The 22,213-nt window shown below is 48.2% G+C and overlaps 1 protein-coding gene across 1 annotated transcript in view; it reads left to right on the top strand.

The window, feature by feature from the left end:
* Window positions 1–22,213, top strand: part of NUP155 (nucleoporin 155) — a 212,222-nt gene that overhangs the window by 66,869 nt on the left and 123,140 nt on the right. The window contains exons 16-19 of the mRNA XM_063961169.1: window positions 1,145–1,233; window positions 13,732–13,794; window positions 13,899–14,049; window positions 14,157–14,223. Of these exons, the coding sequence (XP_063817239.1) occupies window positions 1,145–1,233; window positions 13,732–13,794; window positions 13,899–14,049; window positions 14,157–14,223 (370 nt within the window). The remainder of the gene's footprint in view (window positions 1–1,144; window positions 1,234–13,731; window positions 13,795–13,898; window positions 14,050–14,156; window positions 14,224–22,213) is intronic.

Below are 22,213 nucleotides of genomic sequence, written 5' to 3'. Positions count from 1 at the left end.
TTTATCCTGTAAAAGCCCTTACTTGATCTTCCATGAAGATAGAGCTGAGCTCCGGACACATCAGCAGTTTCTTCTGAAGGTTGTGTCCGCATTTCATGTCAGCTAACGTATTGTGGTGCCAGTGGCTACTGACTCCTCAATTACATCAAAGTCCTTGGATATTGTAAGGGCTCTGAAGATCTATGTGAAGAGAACTTCTCGTCACAGAAAGTCGGACTCTCTGTTTGTCCTATATGATCCCAAGAAAATTGGGTGTCCTGCTTCTAAGCAGACGATCTCTCGCTGGATCAGGTTTACTATCCAGCACGCTTATTCTACGGCAGGACTGCCGTGTCCAAAATCTGTTAAGGCCCACTCTACTCGTAAGGCGGGGTCTTCCTGGGCGACTGCCTGGGGTGTCTCGGCATTGCAAATTTGCCAAGCTGCAACTTGGTCTGGGTTGAACACGTTCGCAAAGTTTTACAAGTTCAATACTTTGGCCTCTGATGATCTGAAGTTCAGTCAATCAGTTCTGCAGGAGCCTCTGCGCTCTCCCTCCCGTTCTGGGAGCTTTGGTACATCCCCATGGTGTTAATGTGGACAACAGCATCCTCTAGGACGTAAGAGAAAATAGGATTTTGGTGACTTACCGGTAAATCCTTTTCTCGTAGTCCATAGAGGATGCTGGGCGCCCGCCCAGCGCTTCGTTTTCCTGCACTTGCTGTTTGGTTCAGTACCACTTCATTTTAGTTGAGTACTGCGTTATTACTTGGTAAGTAATGTTTCAGCTGTTGCTGGGTTGTTCAAGCTAGTTGTCTTGACGTGCGTTGTATGTGAGAGCTGGTATAAATCTCATCACTATCTGCGTATAATCCTTCTCTCGAAGTATGTCGTCTCCTCGGGCACAGTTCCTAGACTGAGTCTGGTAGGAGGGGCATAGAGAGAGGAGCACGCCCACACTCTCAAACTCTTAAAGTGCCAATGGCTCCTGGTGGACCCGTCTATACCCCATGGTACTAATGTGGAACCCAACAACCTCTACGGACTACGAGAAAAGGATTTACCGGTAGGTACCAAAATCTTCTTCCTTTTTTTTTTTTTTTTTTTTTTTTTTATACTCACTCACTCACTCACACTCTCTCTCCCTCTCTCTGTCTCTCTCTAGGTATGGCGGGGAAGCTCAGATGCGCATCCATTCTACACTCCCTGCACCCAGTAACGTGGGGCCTATCTTTGGTTCTCCTATGCCTATTGGTAAGCAATACATATTTTAATGTAAAAAACAAAACTGTTTACAATCCGTTTTACCCTGTGCTTGTACACATTTGTATTCATTTAACTCAAACGGCAACAACACGTTTAATGCATCCCGCAATAATCTTATGTTTCCATGTATTTATAACAAGTGCATGATGCTCTAGCTCACTTATATAGTGCAGAACATATACTCTCAATTGAATCAGTAGAAATCCCATCATTGGTTGAATAATTTCCGTTTCTCATGAACCTTATGTGAACATGGGACAAATTGTTACCGATGCAATACAGGAATTTCTCTAGCATCCATGAGGGATACTGGGGTCTCTTAGTACGATGGGGTCCAAAGGAGGCGGTGCACTTTAAATTTCTTCAACTGGGTGTGCTGGCTCCTCCCCTCTATGCCCCCTCCTACAGCCAGTTTAGAAAAAAGTGCCCCCAGGAGAGGATGCACACTCTGGAGCTCCAGAGAGTTTATTTTAAAGCTTTGATATTTTCGGTATGCTGTTTGGGCAACAGCATACCTGCACCGTCGGGGTTAGGGGAAGGACGGTCACCAGCCTCTGTAAGGCGTTGGAGCTGCTTCCCTGCTGCAGGACCACTGTCCTGAGAGGTTGTGTTACCGCAAGCACAATCGCCACATACCCCTATGATATGCCTAAAGGTAAGTAGAGTGGTGAGTAAACAACGGGGGTGGGGGCGGTTCTTGGTGCGGCGCGAACGCAGGGGCGGCATCCGGACCCCCCCCTGGGGGGATAACATAGCCCCCCTGCGTGAACTGGCCAGCGGCTTGGTGGAAACAAGTATTTGTACTCTGTTTGGCACCATATAGGAGACATTGCCAGTATATACAAGTACATAGCTCCTGCGCCATTACAGGGGGCGGAGCTAACGCAGAGCGGGACCAGCTGTTTTTTCTGGCGCCATTTCACTACACACTGATTACAGAGACGCTGCAGGGGACAAATGAACTCCTCCAGAGACACTCCAACGCCACAAATGGCAATTGGGTTTATTGTAGGGTGGAGTGATACTACAGGAGCACAAAAGGTCCTAGTACAGATATATTATACACTGCTCAAAAAAATAAAGGGAGCACTTAAACAACACAATGTAACTCCAAGTCAATCGCACTTCTGTAAAATCAAACTGTCCACTTAGGAAGTAACACTGATTGACAATCAATTTCACATGCTGTTGTGCAAATGGAATAGACAGCAGGTGGAAATTATAGGCAATTAGCAAGACACCCCCAACAAAGGAGTTGTTCTGCAGGTGGTGACCAGAGACCACTTCTCAACTCCTATGCTTTCTGGCTGATGTTTTGGTCACTTTTGAAAGCTGGCGGTGCTTTCACTTTAGTGGTAGCATGAGACGGAGTCTACAACACACACAAGTGGCTCAGGTAGTGCAGCTCATCCAGGATGGCACATCAATGCGAGCTGTGGCAAGAAGGTTTGCTGTGTCTGTCAGCGTAGTGTCCAGAGCATGGAGGCGCTACCAGGAGACAAGCCAGTACATCAGGAGACGTGGAGGAGGCCGTAGGAGGGCAACAACCCAGCAGCAGGACCGCTACCTCCGCCTTTGTGCAAGGAGGAACAGGAGGAGCACTGCCAGAGCCCTGCAAAATGACCTCCAGCAAGCCACAAATGTGCGTGTCTACTCAAACGATCAGAAACAGACTCCATGAGGGTGGTATGAGGGCCCGACGTCCACAGGTGAGGTTGTGCTTACAGCCCAACACCGTGCAGGACGTTTGGCATTTGCCAGAGAGCACCAAGATTGGCAAATTCGCCACTGGCGCCCTGTGCTCGTCACAGATGAAAGCAGGTTCTCACTGAGCACATGTGACAGAGTCTGGAGACGCCAAGGAGAACGTTCTGCTGCCTGCAACATCCTCCAGCATGACCGGTTTGGCAATGGGTCAGTAATGGTGTGGGGTAGCATTTCCTTGGGGGGGCCGCACAGCCCTCCATGTGCTCGCCAGAGGTAGCCTGACTGCCATTAGGTACCGAGATGAGATCCTCAGACCCCTTGTGAGACCATATGCTGGTGCGGTTGGCCCTGGGTTCCTCCTAATGCAAGACAATGCTAGACCTCATGTGGCTGGAGTGTGTCAGCAGTTCCTGCAAGACGAAGGCATTGATGCTATGGACTGGCCCGCCCGTTCCCCAGACCTGAATCCAATTGAGCACATCTGGGACATCATGTCTCGCTCCATCCACCATTGCCACGTTGCACCACAGACTGTCCAGGAGTTGGCGGATGCTTTAGTCCAGGTCTCGGAGGAGATCCCTCAGGAGACCATCCGCCACCTCATCAGGAGCATGCCCAGGCGTTGTAGGGAGGTCATACAGGCACATGGAGGCCACACACACTACTGAGCCTCATTTTTACTTGTTTTAAGGACAACTCATCAAAGTTGGATCAGCTTGTAGTGTGTTTTTTCACTTTTAATTTTGAGGGTGACTCCAAATCCAGACCTCCATGGGTTAATAAATTTGATTTCCATTGATAACTTTTGTGTGATTTTGTTGTCGGCACATTCAACTATGTAAAGAACAAAGTATTTAATAAGAATATTTCATTCAGATCTAGGATGTGTTATTTTAGTGTTCCCTTTATTTTTTTGAGCAGTGTATAATGTATATATTATATGTAGCCCAGCACTTACCTGGAGGCTGCTATGCTGGTTCTTGCTCTCTGTATAAACTGTGAAAAGCATGCTTGTTTCCCTACATATACTTATCTGAGTAAAAACCAGTTCAGACTGTTTTTCCTCTAGGTGTGGTGGTGTTCTCAGCAGCCATCATCCACACCCTAATGTGGATACAACGTTGCCTACAGGCAGAGGAGGGGAATGATTACATAGACCACGGTGTCCCTGTGTCTTTGTACTATGGGCCTAAGTCAGACCTGATCGCTCGCTAGGGGTTTTTTGCACTGCTGCGAACAGGCAGTTGCCGCCCATAGGGGAGTGTATTTTCTATTTGTAAGTGTGATCACATGTGTAGCAGAGCTTTATAAAGAGGTCTTGTGCAGTCTGAGTAGCCCAGGGCTTACTCAGCCGCTGCGATCACTTCAGCCTGTCCAGGACCGGAATTGACGTCCAGAACCCTCCCTGCAAACACTTGGACATGCCTGCATTTTTCCAAACCACCCACAAACTGCTTCTGACTGTCAATCTTGCAATCTCCCGCGCAGAAGTATTCTTCGCATAAACCCATCGCTGAGCGGCGATTCGTTTTGTACCTGTACGACGCGCCTGCGCATTGCGGTGCATATGCATGCGCAGTTCTGAACTGTTCGCAGTGCTGCAAAAAACTCTAAAGAGGGATTAGGTAAAATTGCTAGCTGCTGCCAAAACTTAAGATAGTGCTTCTTAAGAGGTTATAGAAATTATCTACCTTAGGGAGTAGAGCAATTATTATTATGCTGTAAGATCTGTGTAAATATACCAGATATTTATGTACAGAGAAAAGTCTCCATTAAGGGGTTTACTGGTAACTCAGTCAGGGGACCATGGAGTCTGCCTAATATGATAATTCATGTGACTAAGAAACTCATATACAGCCTTACCTTACCTCCAGAGGATAGAAAGGTCTGGAAAAATCCCTAAAGTAGATAACTCAATATCAAAAAATAAACAGGAATTCCTGTTAAAAGGGGGTTGTCTATTGGAGATTGGCATTGCTGCCTCACATCACTGGGATCGGGGGTTTCTGTGCCCATTACGACTCTGGCTTTGTGGAGTTTGTATGTTCTGCCTTTGCCATACCTCCCAACTTCTGTCTCTAGCAAGGAGGAAATCTGCACGCGGCCTTTGGAAAAGGGGGCATAGCTTTGCGGGATGTCCTGTGATCGCGGGCCACTCCCCGTTTTTGTCACAGCGCTCTGTGAGCTGATGGCATGCCTCTCTCCTTCTGTCTACTGAATAGACAGCTAAGCAGAGCAGCGAGTAGAGGAGCCTCCCAAAACACCGTCCCTTACCTGGACGATCTCTTGAAAAAGGCGAGATCCAGGAAGCTTCTATTGCTCAATATCAACAGCACTATTCAGCTTCTGTCACATCATGGGTGGATTTTAAATTTACTGAAGTCTCACCTGGAGCCAACTCGGCGGCTCCTGTTCCTGGGAATGTTTCTGGATACAGTGGCACATAAGGTATTCCTCCCAGAGGACAAGACAAGAACGCTCCAGGAGATGGTCCGAGCGGTTCTAAGGCCGAATCGGATAGCCATCCATCTTTGCATACGGTTGTTGGGAAAGATGGTAGCCTCTTACGAGGCGATCCAGTACGGAAGGTTCCATGCCAGAACATTTCAGTTGGATTTCCTGATCTTCAGATGCATCGGATCATACATCTCTCACCTCAGGCCAGGGTTTCCCTCCTGTGGTAGCTACACTCCTTAAACCTGCAGGAAGGTCAAAGTTTCAGGAATCAGGATTGGATCCTCCTCACAACGGACGTGAGTCTGTGGGGATGGGGAGCTGTCACCCAAGGAGCTCAGTTCCAGGGCAGGTGGTCCACCCATGGATCCCTACTTTCGATCAACATTCTGGAACTTCAGACAATCTCCAACGCTCTATATCAGGCCTCTTCTATGCTTAGTGATCGGACCATTCAAGTTCAGTTGGACAACGCCACGGCAGTGGCATACATCAATCGACAGGGAGGAACAAAGAGCAGAGCCTGCATGCGAGAAGTGTCAAGGATACTCCTCTGGGCTGAAAGAAATGTAAGAGCAATGTCGGCCATCTTTAGTCCGGTTGTGGACAACTGGAAAGCGGACTTCCTGAGTTGTCACAACCTCTACCCGGGAGAGTGGGACCTCCTCCCACAGGTGTTTTGGCAGATCACAGACCTGTGGGACTGCCCGCTGATCAACCTGATGGCTTCTCGGCTCAAAAAGAAGCTACGCCGGTATTGTTCAAGAACCAGGGACCCTCAGGCGATAGCAGTGGATGCACGGACGTCGCCGTGGCCTTACTGGTTGGTCTACCTGTGTCCGCCGATTCCGTTGCTCCCAAGGGTGCTAAAGAGAATCGGGCATCAAAGAGTCCAGGCAATTCTAATTGCTCCAGACTGGCCTCGGCAGGCGTGGTACAAGGATCTTCTGGACATGTCTGTCGAAGACCCTTGGCCTCTGCCACTGAGAAGAGATCTTCTTCAACAAGGACCGTTCGTCTACCCGGACTTACGGTGGCTTTGTTTGATGCCATGACGGTTGAGCGGAACACCCTAGCTCGCAAAGGCCTTTTTCCAAAAAGTTTATTGCAACCATGGTTCAGGCCAGGAAGCCTGTCACGTCAAAGCATTACCAACATATCTGGAGGAGATATGTCTTAGTGCGAGGAGCGCACGTATTTTCCTGTGGATTTACACCTAGGATGCATCCTTTGTTTCCTACAGGCTGGAGTGGGCCTATGTCTGGGCTCCCTCAAGGTCCAGATTTCGTCCCTTTTCCATTTTCTTCCAGAAGAAATTGGTAATGTTGCCAGAAGTTCAGACTTTCTTGCAAGGGGTACTTCACATACAACCTCCCTTTGTGCCGCCAACGTCACCCTGGGATTTGAATGTGGTCTACAGTCCTCCTGGTTTGAACCTCTAATGACTGCAGAAGACAAGTACCTTACGTGAAAGACTCTAATGTTGCTGTCCCTGACTTATGCTAGACGTGTCTCAGAATTGGAGGCCTTATGTAAAAGTCCATATTTGTTTTTTTATGAAGACAGAGCAGAGCTCAGGACTAGGCAGCAGTTCCTGCCAAAAGTTGTCTCTGCATTCCACTTGAACCGACCTATTGTGGTCCCTTCTAATTCTGGCTTTTCTGCTCCTCTGGAGGCATTGGATGCTGTGCGAGCTTTGAAGATCTATATCAAGAGAACGGCTCGGATCGGAAAGACTGATTCCCTGTTTGTGCTCTATGGTGCGCAGAAAAAGGGTTGCCCTGCAGTCCATTGCTCATTGGCTTAGGCTTACTATCCAACAAGCCTATGTGTCGGCAGCCTTACCTGTTCCTCAGTCTCTAAAGGCCCACTCTACAAGATCGGTGGGCTCTTCCTGGGTGGCTGCCCATGAAGTCTTGGCCTTGCAACTATGCCGAGCCGCTAGCTGGCCGGGGAAGAACACCTTTGTGAAGTTCTACAGGTTTGATACCCTGGCCAAAGAGGATACCCAGTTTGGGCAGGCGGTGCTGCACACGTCTCCACATGTTCCCGCCCGTTCTGGAAGTTTTGGGACGTCCCCATCGTACTAAGTGACCCCAGTATCCCTTATGGATGCTAGAGAATATAGGATTTTGGTTGCCTACCGGTAAATCCTTTTCTCATAGTCCATAAGGGATACTGGGCGCCCGCCTCAGTGCTTTGACCTTTCTGCAGGTTTTTCTTCTTTAAACGTTTACTGTTCAGCTGTTGTTGTTTTGTTACAAGCCATTGCTGGTCAGTTTAGGTTGTGGTGTGTTGGTGTGTGAATCTCACCACTCGTTATGTTCCTTCTCTCAAGTATGTCCATTCTCCTTCGGGCACATTTTTACCTATACTGGCTGTAGGAGGGGGCATAGAGGGGAGGAGCCAGCACACCCAGTTGAAGAAATTTAAAGTGCACCTGCTCCTTTGGACCCCATCGTACTATGTGACCCCCATCTATACCCCATCGTACTAAGTGACCCCAGTGTCCCTTATGGACTACGAGAAAAGGATTTACCCTTAGGTAACCAAAATACAATTTTTTTGAACATTGAATTCTATAGTGAATTTCTTGGCTGAATTGGTAAAAGAGTACTTTTGTTTGTTTCCTTTTTACATATATTACTGCAACAGACCAGCCTACTAAATTATTTCCTATTTCTCTTACGTCCTAGAGGATGTTGGGGATTCCAAAAGGACCATGGGGTATAGACGGGATCCGCAGGAGCTTGGGCACACTGAAAAGACTTTAACTGGGTGTGAACTGGCTCCTCCCTCTATGCCCCTCCCCCAGACCTCAGTTAGACTTTGTGCCCAGGACTGACTGGACACTCACTAGGGGAGCTCTCCTTAGATTCTCTAGAAAGACTTTTGTTAGGTTTTTTTATTTTCAGGGAGACCTTCTGGCTACAGGCTCCCTGCATCATGGGACTGAGGGGAGAGAAGTCAGACCTACTTCTTCTTAGTTAAGGGCTCTGCTGCTTAGGCTACTGGACACCATTAGCTCCAGAGGGTTCGATCACTTGGTGCGCCTAGCTGCTTGTTCCCGGAGCTGCGCCGTCACCCCCTCACAGAAGCCAGAAGAAAGAAGTCGGGTGAGTATGAGAAGAACCAAAGACTTCAGTAACGAGGTAGAGTGCAGCGGTAGCGCTGCGCTCCATGCTCCCACACACATCACCAATGGCACTTGCAGGGCGCTAGGGGGGAGCGCCCTGGGCAGCAGTTACTGGGGTCGGTGGCTGGCAGAAAACAGAATACGGTGTCACAACGGGAAGGGGCGGGGCTTAGCCGCACATTGCTCACCAGCGTAATTTTCTTCTATTTCTACAGTGCTGCAGAGACGCTGGCCCGGACCACCAAGCTCCCGCAAGTAACAGGGAGGCAAAACGGGGCGGGGGGGCATATAAAATTTGGTGCTTTCATATATGTTAACAGCGCTGATCATATATACTAGTTTTTTTAGTGTATGGGCGCTGGGGTGTGAGCTGGCATACTCCCTCTGTGTTCTCCCTAAGGGCTTTTCTGTGGGTCTGTCCCCGTGCTTGTGGCGAGTGTGGGTGTGTCGGCACGAGTTGTCGACATGTCTGAGCCTGGGTGATCTTCCCCGGAGGAAGTTATGGGGGGTGCAGAAAAGGATTTAGGTATGTCTGTCGGCACAGCCGACTGCTGATTGGATGACTATGCTGAGTACACTGAATGCGAACGTGGCTTTATTGTCTAAAAGACTGGATAAATCTGATTCTCAGACACAAACATGGAGACAGTCAGTGGAGGACGCTTTGTCTCAGGTGCAGACAGTCTCAGGATCACAAAAGCGTGCTTTTAACCAGATGGCAGATACAGGTACCGACACGGACTCTGACTCCGATGTCGATTTGAATGAGGCTTCTTTGCATCCACGGGTTGTCAAGAGTATTCAGTATATGATTATTGCCATTAAAGATGTGCTACATATCTCTGAGGAACCTGCCATTCCTGACACAAGAGTTTGTTTATTTAAAGGGAAAAGACCTGAGGTAAAATTTCCCCCCTCTCATGAAATGAATAAGCTTTGTGAAAAGGCTTGGGAGTCGCCTGAAAAACGGTGGCAAATTCCCAAGCGAATTTTGATGGCATATCCTTTCCCCTCTGATAGGGAAAAAGATTATCATCTTTATCAAGAGCATCCATATCAGAAGCCAAATTTTCAGCCCACTTAGCAATAGCACTACTCACCCATACCGACGCCACAGCAGGTCTGAGCAATGCACCAGTATTGACGAAAATGGACTTCAACGTCGTCTCCAGCTTGCGATCCGCCGGATCCTTGAGAGCAGCCGTGTCAGGAGACAGAGGCGCCACCTTCTTGGACAATCGCGAGAGAGCCTTGTCCACATTGGGAGACAACTCCCATTTTGACTCTTGGTTATATCAAGGACGCTGCAGATTACCTAAAGGATGCAGCGAGGGATGTTGGCCTCTTGGGATCAAGAGCCAATGCCATGGCGATTTCGTGGCGATTTCGGCCAGGAGGGCGCTGTGGGTTCACCAATGGAATGCTGATGCCGACTCCAAGAAGAATATGGAAGCTCTCCCTTTTAAAGGTAGTGTCTTGTTTGGTAACGGCCTGGCTGACCTGGTGTCGACCGCTACGGCGGGTAAGTCATCTTTTCTTCCCTATGTTCCCACACAACAGAAGAAGGCACCCCATCAGCAGATGCAGTCCTTTCGGCCTAACAAATACAAAAGAGGTAAGGGCTCGTCCTTCCTCGCTTCAAAGGGTAAAGGAAGGGGAAGGAAGTCGCCTGCTGTGTCAGGCACCCAGGACCAAAAGTCCTCCCCAGCCTCTACCAAGTCCACCGCATGACGCTGGGGCTTTCCTGGGGGAGTCCCTACCGGTGGGTTCGTTCGGCTCTGGATCCTTGGGTCTTAGACATAGTGTCCCAAGGGTACAGACTGGAGTTTCAGGAGATGTCCCCCAACCGGTTTTTCGTGTCGGCCTTGCCAACTTCTCTTTCCGAAAGAGAGGTGGTAAGGGATGCGATAGAAAAGTTGTGTCAACAGAGGGTCGTGGTGCCGGTTCCCCCGTCAGAACGGGGGAAAGGGTTCTATTCGATCCTCTTTGTGGTGCCGAAGCCGGACGGATCGGTCAGACCGATTCTGAACCTAAAATCCCTCAATCCATACTTGAAAACTTTCAAGTTCAAGATGGAGTCTCTTCGAGCAGTGATCTCCATCCTCGAAGGGGGGGATTTTATGGCGTCAGTCTACATAAAGGATGCTTACTTACACATCCCGATATTCCCTCCTCCTCATGCCTTCCTGAGGTTCGCGGTGCAGTGTTTCTTCCGGAGGTCAAAGCTCTGGAAATCCAGACCATGGTCAGGGAGCTTCTGAGGCCGACAAGTGTGTCGATTCATCAATGCACTCGGGTACTAGGGAAGATGGTTGCGGCTTACGAAGCCATTCCGTTTGGCAGGTTTCATGCCCGGGTTAACCAATAAATAACAAGTGGCGCTTGACAATCAGACAATTAAAAAACATTTATTTATATAAAATGTATGTAAATTACAACAACCTCCCGGGAGTAAAAAAACAATGATGAGAATGTCACAACAATATGAATGTGCACTAGATTACTACTTCATAATCAATTAAATAAAAACATAATTAATAAATAATCTTACTTGCACGTGACTTATTCATTAGCAACACCTGGAAGGTTTTAAACCGTGCTGGGTTCACTCAGTATACACAAGTAGTAATATATATGGCTGTTATATGTTAGATCTAAACAAAAGTCACTCACGGCTGTATGTTTTGGAAGAATTGCGTATAGCACAAATCCATAGCAGTAATCAGCTGGTATATAAAAAATTATGTGAAAAATACAACCTCCGCTGGGCAGGAGCCTGTTCTGTCCTTGCTCCCTGGTGTCGTCCCGCCGTCCCGTCAGAGACACACACCAGAGCCTCAGCGGGTATGACTGATGCTGCGCCGTGCAGGGAGCCCCGACAAGCCGTCCCCGATGGTCCACACCACCTCCGGTACCTCCGCACTTTCAAAACGGAGGCTGTAAGCTGATACTCCGGAGTGCACCGGTCTGCGCCGGGCTGAGAGGGAACGGCACCTGTTGCTTCTACCTCCCCAAGTTTAGTGGATGTCTGTGGTTACAGGGGTTAGAGCTGCAATGAAGGTGTTCCTGATTGCGGTGGTTGGAACCGGGCTCCTGTGCACGGTTAGGAGATGAATGTGCAGCCACTACCAGTGTTAATCCTTGGAAGAAAAAAGCCTGTGTCCTTAACGCGTTTCAACGCCAGCAGGGCGTCTTTGTCGAAAGGCATACCTTCATCAAGAGGTATTTGCAGAACTGACAAAACGTTGGGGAATTCCTCTGATAGACATGATGGCGTCTCGCCTCAACAAGAAGCTTCCGAGGTATTGTTCCAGGTCAAGGGACCCCCAAGCCAGTGCAGTGGATACGCTGGTGACTCCGTGGGTGTTTCAGTCGGTGTATGTGTTCCCTCCGCTTCCTCTCATTCCAAAGGTGCTGAGGATCGTTCAACGAGCAAGGGTTCAGGCGATACTCGTCGTTCCAGATTGGCCACGGAGGGCCTGGTATCCGGATCTTTAAGGATTACTAGTGGAAGATCCCTGGCCGCTTCCTCTAAGAGAGGACCTGTTGTTGCAGGGGCCCTGCGTGTTTCCAGACTTACCGCGACTGCGTTTGACGGCGTCAAATCTTAGCTCGGAAAGGTATTCCCGGGGAGGTCATCCCCACTCTCCTTAAAGCTAGGAAGGAGGTTACGGCGAAACATTATCACCGTATTTGGAGGAAGTATGTTTCGTGGTGTGAAACCAACGCGGCTCCGGCGGAGGAGTTACACTTGGGTCGGTTTCTCCATTTTTTACAGGCAGGCGTAGATGCAGGCCTGAAATTGTGTTCCATCAAAGTGCAGATTTCGGCTTTATCTATTTTCTTTCAGAAAGAATTGTCCGTCCTTCCCGAGGTTCAAACTTTCGGGAAGGGAGTGCTGCATATCCACCCTCCATTTGTTGCGCCGTGGGATCTTGAAGTGGTCTTGCAGTTCCTTATGTCTCACTGGTTTGAACCTTTGCGTAAGGTTGAGTTAAAGTTTCTCGCTTGGAAAGTGGTCATGCTTTTGGCTCTGGCGTCTGCCAGGCGAGTGTCAGAATTGGCGGCCTTGTCTCACAAGAGCCCTTATTTGATCTTTCATTCGGATAGAGCGGAATTGAGGACTCGTCAACAATTTCTGCCGAAGGTGGTTTCTTCGTTTCACATTAACCAACCTATTGTGGTGCCTGTGGCTACGGATGCTGTGGCAGTTCCAAAGTCTCTTGATGTTGTAAGAGCTTTGAAAATTTACATCGCCAGAACGGCTCTTACCAGAAAAACAGAGGCTTTGTTTGTCTTGTATGCTTCCAACAAGATTGGAAATCCTGCTTCTAAGCAAACTATTGCTCGCTGGATTTGTAATACGATTCAGCAAGCTCATTCTTCGGCTGGGCTACCGTTGCCGAAGTCAGTAAATGCCCATTCTACCAGAAAGGTGGGCTCATCTTGGGCGGCTACCCGAGGGGTCTCTGCTCTTCAGCTTTGCCAAGCAGCTACGTGGTCGGGTTCAAACACTTTTGCTAAGTTTTACAAGTTTGATACCCTGGCTGATGAGGACCTCATGTTTGCTCAATCGGTGCTGCAGAGTCGTCCGCACTCCCGCCCGTTCTGGAGCTTTCGTATAGACCCCATGGTCCTTTTGGAGTCCCCAGCATCCTCTAGGACGTATGAGAAAATAGGATTTTAATACCTACCGGTAAATCCTTTTCTCCTAGTCCGTAGAGGATGCTGGGCGCCCATCCCAGTGTGGACTGTTACTTGCAGTTGTATAATTACTGGTTATATTTGTTTACACATAGGTTGTGTATTAGTTATGTTCAGCTTGTTGCTGTTGGTTATTCATACGGTTATCTGGTTTCATGCTACTCCAGTTGTACGGTAAGTTTGTGGTGTGGGCTGGTATGTTCCTCGCCCTTAGTTTAAACAAAAATCCTACCTTCAAATGTCCGTCTCTCGTGGGCACAGTTCCTATAACTGAGGTCTGGAGGAGGGGCATAGAGGGAGGAGCCAGTTCACACCCAGTCAAAGTCTTTTTAGTGTGCCCAAGCTCCTGCGGATCCCGTCTATACCCCATGGTCCTTTTTGGAGTACCCAGCAGCCTCTACAGACAAGGAGAAAAGGATTTACCGGTAGGTATTAAAATCCTATTTTGTCTAGTAACGGTTATTTATTTATTTTTCTATATTAAGGTTCGCCAATGCCGATGGGCAGCCCTGTACCAAATCCTAGTTTCCTGGGTACACCCACATACGGTATTTATTTTTTACCTTTTATTTTTAGTTAAATGTCATTGTAAGTGTTTCGCAACTTCTGTTGAACGGTGAGTAAAAATTAATTATTTTCTTTCTTTATTCAGGCATCTACCCACCAAGTGTATCTACTCCGGTGTATTCCGTAGGGACTCCTGTACAGCAGTCTACTGCTCCTCTGCCTGGTTTACTAAGCCCAGAAATTGTGTGTTCTGGCAAACACAACGGGATTTGTATCTATTTTTCCCGTATTATCAAGTAAGTTTGGTTTCATTTCATGAAGTACGTTTTTATACAGCTAAACATTTAAAGTCAACAATTGAAGCATTGTTATACTCACGTGCACTCAAATTGCTGTTTTGTAGCAATATCTGGGATGGAAGCATAGTTGTAGAAAGGACTTTCAAGATTGGGAACAGAGACGTCACAGCGGTAAGATCATATTCATATGACCTTTATACTATTCTTATCCTATCCCCCGGTGGAAAAACTAACCCCTGCTTGGATTATATTCCCCATCAATTCTGTTTTATTGTTGAATATTAATTAGTACGTCTGTCTTAGATTTAAAACGGTGAATTCATTCCTACCCTATAGTTTGTGGAAAGAAAAAGTTATTCACGTTATGTTTGTGTAGTGTCAATATTTAGTACTGAATGTGTAAAACTATTCTCACTATTGAAACTTTCCCAGTTTTTATGGTTGTGCTAGGAAGTGCCCTTAATGAAGGATAGATGTATCATAGTGGCATGATGCGCTTCCTGCTTCACCTCTTTACCGATGTAAATCAGTACTGATGAGATGTATTAATGTCTCATTTGCCTGAGTGGGGGGGGGGGGGGTGAAAACTCCATCCTCCGGCTGTCACCGCATCAGACCGTTCATACAGTGGCAGGAACATTGGCGCACTATCTTGTAGATTTCAGCGCCAATAATGACAGGTGCGTAACGCTCCTGGCATTTGTCACACACCGCCACAGTAATACGTGGGGGAGAAGTGTTACCAACGCACTTAACTTGCGCTGATACCACTTCTACCCACCTCCATATTTCAGCTTCATACATCTATCCCAAAGTGTTCACCATCAAGAGATCTCCTGTCACTCTGTTCGAGCTGGGTTTATCCTTAAAACTGCTCTCAGTTGCTTTGAAAGGTGCAAACGTGGACATAATGAGGGTGGTGAGAGGCATAGGCCCGTTATTATCGCCGATCCTGCCTTTAAAAAGGTGGGTAAATCTCCACCGTTGGGACATCATTTAAAGGATTTGTTGCTGAGACATAATATGAAACCAGCTGTATCATCAGATGGAGGTTGGAATGGTTGCTTCAAATGTCTCAGTTCACGATTTCAACCCTGCTCGCTACCAGGTTGAAATACCGGGTCGCTCGCCCGCACATGAACACGGGCTATGCGCACTCATGTGCCAATAACCCGTGTTCAAAGCTGGCGGTCTGAAAGGGGTATAGAAGGTCTTTTTGCCAAGTTTTTCGCAAATTTAATGTCTTAATTCGCCAGTTGTGTACAAAGTAGCTAATAGCATACGAAGTATTGTACATAATAATAATTCTATTTCTCTATCGTCCTAGTGGATGCTGGGGTTCCTGAAAGGACCATGGGGAATAGCGGCTCCGCAGGAGACAGGGCACAAAAAGTAAAGCTTTTCCAGATCAGGTGGTGTGCACTGGCTCCTCCCCCTATGACCCTCCTCCAGACTCCAGTTAGATTTTTGTGCCCGGCCGAGAAGGGTGCAATCTAGGTGGCTCTCCTAAAGAGCTGCTTAGAAAAAGTTTAGCTTAGGTTTTTTATTTTACAGTGAGTCCTGCTGGCAACAGGATCACTGCAACGAGGGACTGAGGGGAGAAGAAGTGAACTCACCTGCGTGCAGGATGGATTGGCTTCTTGGCTACTGGACATCAGCTCCAGAGGGACGATCACAGGTACAGCCTGGATGGTCACCGGAGCCGCGCCGCCGGCCCCCTTGCAGATGCTGAAGTCAGAAGAGGTCCAGAATCGGCGGCTGAAGACTCCTGCAGTCTTCTAAAGGTAGCGCACAGCACTGCAGCTGTGCGCCATTTTCCTCTCAGCACACTTCACACGCAGTCACTGAGGGTGCAGGGCGCTGGGGGGGGGCGCCCTGGGAGGCAAATGTAACCTATATAAAGGCTAAAAATACCTCACATATAGCCCCCAGAGGCTATATGGAGATATTTAACCCCTGCCTGGATTCACTAAATAGCGGGAGACGAGCCCGCCGGAAAAGGGGCGGGGCCTATCTCCTCAGCACACGGCGCCATTTCCTCTCACAGCTCTGCTGGTCAGGACGGCTCCCAGGTCTCTCCCCTGCACTGCACTACAGAAACAGGGTAAAACAGAGAGGGGGGGCAAATTTATGGCGATATTTTGATATATATAAAGCAGCTATAAGGGAGCACTTATTATAAGGCTATCCCTGTTATATATAGCGCTTTTGGTGTGTGCTGGCAAACTCTCCCTCTGTCTCCCCAAAGGGCTAGTGGGTCCTGTCTTCGTTAGGAGCATTCCCTGTGTGTCTGCTGTGTGTCGGTACGTGTGTGTCGACATGTATGAGGACGATATTGGTGTGGAGGCGGAGCAATTGCCAAATATGAGGATGTCACCCCCTAGGGAGTCGACACCAGAATGGATGCCTTTATTTATGGAACTACGGGATAGTGTCAACACGCTAAAGCAGTCGTTTGACGACATGAGACGGCCGGACAATCAATTAGTGCCTGTCCAGGCGACTCAAACACCGTCAGGGGCTGTGAAATGCCCTTTGCCTCAGTCGGTCGACACAGACCCAGACACAGGCACTGACTCCAGTGGTGACGGTGACGAATCAACCGTATTTTCCAGTAGGGCCACACGTTATATGATTTTGGCAATGAAGGAGGCGTTACATTTAGCTGATACTACAGGTACCACTAAACAGGGTATTATGTGGGGTGTGAAAAAACTACCTATAGTTTTTCCTGAATCAGAAGAATTAAATGACGTGTGTAATGAAGCGTGGGTTGCCCCTGATAAAAAGCTGATAATTTCAAAGAAATTATTGGCATTATACCCTTTCCCGCCAGAGGTTAGGGAGCGCTGGGAAACACCTCCTAGGGTGGACAAGGCGCTAACACGCTTATCTAAACAAGTGGCGTTACCCTCTCCTGAGACGGCCGCACTTAAAGATCCATCAGATAGGAGGATGGAAAATATCCAAAAAAGTATATACACACATGCAGGTGTTATACTACGACCAGCTATAGCGACTGCCTGGATGTGCAGTGCTGGGGTAGTTTGGTCAGAGTCCCTGATTGAAAATATTGATACCCTGGACAGGGACAATATTTTACTGTCGTTAGAACAAATAAAGGATGCATTTCTTTATATGCGTGATGCACAGAGGGATATCTGCACACTGGCATCACGGGTAAGTGCTATGTCCATTTCGGCCAGAAGAGCTTTATGGACGCGACAGTGGACAGGCGATGCGGATTCAAAACGACATATGGAAGTTTTGCCGTATAAAGGGGAGGAGTTATTTGGAGTCGGTCTATCAGATTTGGTGGCCACGGCTACAGCCGGGAAATCCACCTTTCTACCTCAAGTCACTCCCCAACAGAAAAAGGCACCGACTTTTCAACCGCAGCCCTTTCGTTCCTTTAAAAATAAGAGAGCAAAGGGCTATTCATATCTGCCACGAGGCAGAGGTCGAGGGAAGAGACAGCAACAGGCAGCTCCTTCCCAGGAACAGAAGCCTTCCCTGGCTTCTACAAAAGTCTCAGCATGACGCTGGGGCTTCTCAAGCGGACTCGGGGACGGTGGGTGGTCGTCTCAAAAATTACAGCGCGCAGTGGGCTCACTCGCAGGTAGATCCCTGGATCCTGCAGATAATATCTCAGGGGTACAGGTTGGAATTAGAGACAGATCCACCTCGCCGTTTCCTGAAGTCTGCTTTACCAACGTCCCCCTCCGAAAGGGAGACGGTTTTGGAAGCCATTCACAAGCTGTACTCTCAGCAGGTGATAGTCAAGGTACCTCTTCTACAACAAGGGAAGGGGTATTATTCCACTCTTTTTGTGGTACCGAAGCCGGATGGCTCGGTAAGGCCTATTCTAAATCTGAAGTCCTTGAACCTGTACATAAAGAAGTTCAAGTTCAAGATGGAGTCACTCAGAGCAGTGATAGCGAACCTGGAAGAGGGGGACTTTATGGTATCCTTGGACATCAAGGATGCGTATCTCCACGTTCTAATTTACCCCTCACACCAGGGGTACCTCAGGTTCGTTGTACAAAACTGTCACTATCAGTTTCAGACGCTGCCGTTCGGATTGTCCACGGCACCTCGGGTCTTTACAAAGGTAATGGCCGAGATGATGATTCTTCTTCGAAGAAAAGGCATATTAATTATCCCATACTTGGACGATCTCCTAATAAGGGCAAGGTCCAGAGAACAGCTAGAGATGGGATAAGCACTGTCGCAAGAAGTGCTAAAACAGCACGGGTGGATTCTGAATATTCCAAAATCCCAGTTAATGCCGACAACTCGTCTGCTGTTCCTAGGGATGATTCTGGACACGGTTCAGAAAAAGGTTTTTCTCCCGGAGGAAAAAGCCAAGGAGTTATCCGAGCTTGTCAGGAACCTCCTAAAACCAGGAAAGGTGTCTGTACATCAATGCACAAGAGTCCTGGGAAAAATGGTGGCTTCTTACGAAGCAATTCCATTCGGCAGATTCCACGCAAGAATTTTCCAAAGGGATCGGTTGGACAAATGGTCAGGGTCGCATCTTCAGATGCACCTGCGGATAACCCTGTCTCCAAGGACAAGGGTGTCTCTTCTGTGGTGGTTGCAGAGTGCTCATCTATTGGAGGGCCGCAGATTCGGCATACAGGATTGGATCCTGGTGACCACGGACGCCAGCCTGAGAGGCTGGGGAGCAGTCACACAAGGAAGAAACTTCCAGGGAGTATGGACGAGCCTGGAAACGTCTCTTCACATAAACATTCTGGAACTAAGAGCAATATACAATGCTCTAAGCCAGGCAGAACCTCTGCTTCAGGGAAAACCGGTGTTGATCCAGTCGGACAACATCACGGCAGTCGCCCATGTGAACAGACAGGGCGGCACAAGAAGCAGGAGTGCAATGGCAGAAGCTGCAAGGATTCTTCGCTGGGCAGAGAATCATGTGATAGCACTGTCAGCAGTGTTCATCCCGGGAGTGGACAACTGGGAAGCAGACTTCCTCAGCAGACACGATCTTCACCCGGGAGAGTGGGGACTTCATCCAGAAGTCTTCCACTTGCTGGTAACCCGTTGGGAAAGACCAATGGTGGACATGATGGCGTCTCGCCTCAACAAAAAACTGGACAGGTATTGCGCCAGGTCAAGAGATCCGCAGGCAATAGCTGTGGACGCGCTGGTAACGCCTTGGGTGTACCAGTCGGTGTATGTGTTTCCTCCTCTGCCTCTCATACCAAAAGTATTGAGAATTATACGGCAAAGAGGCGTAAGGACGATACTAGTGGTTCCGGATTGGCCAAGAAGGACTTGGTACCCGGAACTTCAAGAGATGATCACGGAATTTCTGTGGCCTCTACCTCTAAGGAGGGACTTGCTTCAGCAGGGTCCCTGTCTGTTTCAAGACTTACCGCGGCTGCGTTTGACGGCATGGCGGTTGAACGCCGGATCCTAAAGGAAAAAGGCATGCCGGAAGAAGTCATTCCTACTTTGATTAAAGCAAGGAAGGAAGTAACCGTGCAACATTATCACCGAATTTGGCGAAAATATGTTGCGTGGTGCGAAGATCGGAGTGCTCCGACGGAGGAATTTCAACTGGGTCGATGCCTACATTTCCTGCAATCAGGATTGTCTATGGGTCTCAAATTGGGATCTATTAAGGTTCAAATTTCGGCCCTGTCGATTTTCTTTCAAAAAGAATTGGCTTCAGTCCCTGAAGTCCAGACCTTTGTTAAGGGAGTGCTACATATACAGCCTCCTGTGGTGCCTCCAGTGGCACCGTGGGATCTCAATGTGGTTTTGGACTTTCTAAAATCTCATTGGTTTGAACCACTAAAGAAGGTGGATTTGAAATATCTCACATGGAAAGTGACCATGCTTCTAGCCCTGGCTTCGGCCAGGAGAGTGTCAGAACTGGCAGCTTTATCTTACAAAAGCCCATATCTGATTTTCCATTCGGACAGGGCAGAACTGCGGACTCGTCCGCATTTTCTCCCTAAGGTGGTGTCAGCATTTCATCTGAACCAGCCTATTGTAGTGCCTGCGGCTACAAGTGACTTGGAGGACTCCAAGTTACTGGACGTTGTCAGAGCATTAAAAATATATATTGCAAGGACAGCTGGAGTCAGAAAATCTGACTCGTTGTTTATATTGTATGCACCCAACAAGATGGGTGCTCCTGCGTCTAAGCAGACGATTGCTCGTTGGATCTGTAGCACAATCCAACTTGCACATTCTGTGGCAGGCCTGCCACAGCCTAAATCTGTAAAGGCCCACTCCACAAGGAAGGTGGGCTCATCTTGGGCTGCTGCCCGAGGGGTCTCGGCATTACAACTTTGCCGAGCAGCTACGTGGTCAGGGGAGGACACGTTTGTAAAATTTTACAAATTTGATACTCTGGCTAAGGAGGACCTGGAGTTCTCTCATTCGGTGCTGCAGAGTCATCCGCACTCTCCCGCCCGTTTGGGAGCTTTGGTATAATCCCCATGGTCCTTTCAGGAACCCCAGCATCCACTAGGACGATAGAGAAAATAAGATTTTACTTACCGATAAATCTATTTCTCGGAGTCCGTAGTGGATGCTGGGCGCCCATCCCAAGTGCGGATTATCTGCAATAATTGTACATAGTTATTGTTAACTAATTCGGGTTATTGTTGAAGGAAGCCATCTTTCAGAGGCTCCGCTGTTATCATACTGTTAACTGGGTTTAGATCACAAGTTGTACGGTGTGATTGGTGTGGCTGGTATGAGTCTTACCCGGGATTCAAAATCCTCCCTTATTGTGTACGCTCGTCCGGGCACAGTACCTAACTGGAGTCTGGAGGAGGGTCATAGGGGGAGGAGCCAGTGCACACCACCTGATCTGGAAAAGCTTTACTTTTTGTGCCCTGTCTCCTGCGGAGCCGCTATTCCCCATGGTCCTTTCAGGAACCCCAGCATCCACTACGGACTCCGAGAAATAGATTTATCGGTAAGTAAAATCTTATTTTACATAGCACTCTTTTTCCAATAGAACTCAAGGCTCGTTAAAGAATGAACATGATACAGTACAGAATCCATGAATTACAGAAAAGCTTTTAAGAAAATATAGTCTGTTTTTAAAGGATTTTATAGTGGAGGCTTATCGCACTGTGCGGGGAAGAGTTTCATAGAGCCGCAAGTTCATGGCTAAAAGCTTGACCCCAAGATGAATTACAGGAGGTTCTAAGTACTTCTAGTAAGCCTTCATGTACAGATCACAGTAATCGAGCGAGGCTGTATGGAATCAGAAGCTGCTTCAAGGGGATGCAGTTAAATTACCGGTTGTCTGGATTGGGTATGGGACTCAGGGTTGACAGTGTCTAGGTCAACACATAAGGTCAACAGTGACTAGGTCGACACAGGAAGTTGACATGAACAAGGTCGAAATGGAAAAATATCGACATGAGGTTTTTTTGGTGTCATTTTCTTCGTAAAGTGACGGGGAACCCCAATAGTGCACCGTGTTTCCTTGCTTGGCACGCTTCGCTCGCCATGCTTCGAGCGAGGTGCCAAGCGCACCGTTCCCAATTGTGGTCCACATGGATCGTAAAGTATGAAAAAGTTCAAAAAATTAAATAAAATGTGAGAAACTCATATTGACCTTTTTCCATGTCAACCTTGTTCATGGCTGTGTCGACCTATTTCATGTGTCAACCTTCTCAATGTTGACCAATAGGTGTCGACTTAGAACCCGGATACCGTCTGGATCCCGGTGGACAGGATAACGACTCCAGAATCCTGACAGCTGGGGAAATGCTGGCGATCGGAAGCCTGACCCAAGCCCGATATTCTCACTTGGATGGTGGTCCACGCCACCACCCGATGAGGAATATAGTAGTGTCGCCACCAGGCCCAAAGCTTGACTAGCCGCAAGGTGACATGCTGCACTCGCTGCCGGAATTCTGGCTGTCAGGTTCCCGGCGTCTGTCTCCTGATTGCCGGGATCCTATACTGATCCCGCTTCAAGTATCTTGGGCCCTGATTATTGTAGCACTTTGAAAGTCAATAAGCCAATCCTGAAGACTATTTGCCATTTCTCTTTCATCCATCTGGGGGACGCTGCGCCATTACTTGTGGGTTAGAGGTGTGTGGTTGTGGAGTTTGGCACAGAACTATTAAAACCTGACTCCTCCCCCCTCTAACCCCTCCCATC

The sequence above is a fragment of the Pseudophryne corroboree genome, chromosome 1 (assembly GCF_028390025.1).
Source record: "Pseudophryne corroboree isolate aPseCor3 chromosome 1, aPseCor3.hap2, whole genome shotgun sequence".
NCBI lineage: Eukaryota > Metazoa > Chordata > Amphibia > Anura > Myobatrachidae > Pseudophryne > Pseudophryne corroboree.
The sequence above is the reverse complement of the archived record's forward strand: the minus strand, read 5'-3'. Positions and strand labels throughout refer to the sequence as shown.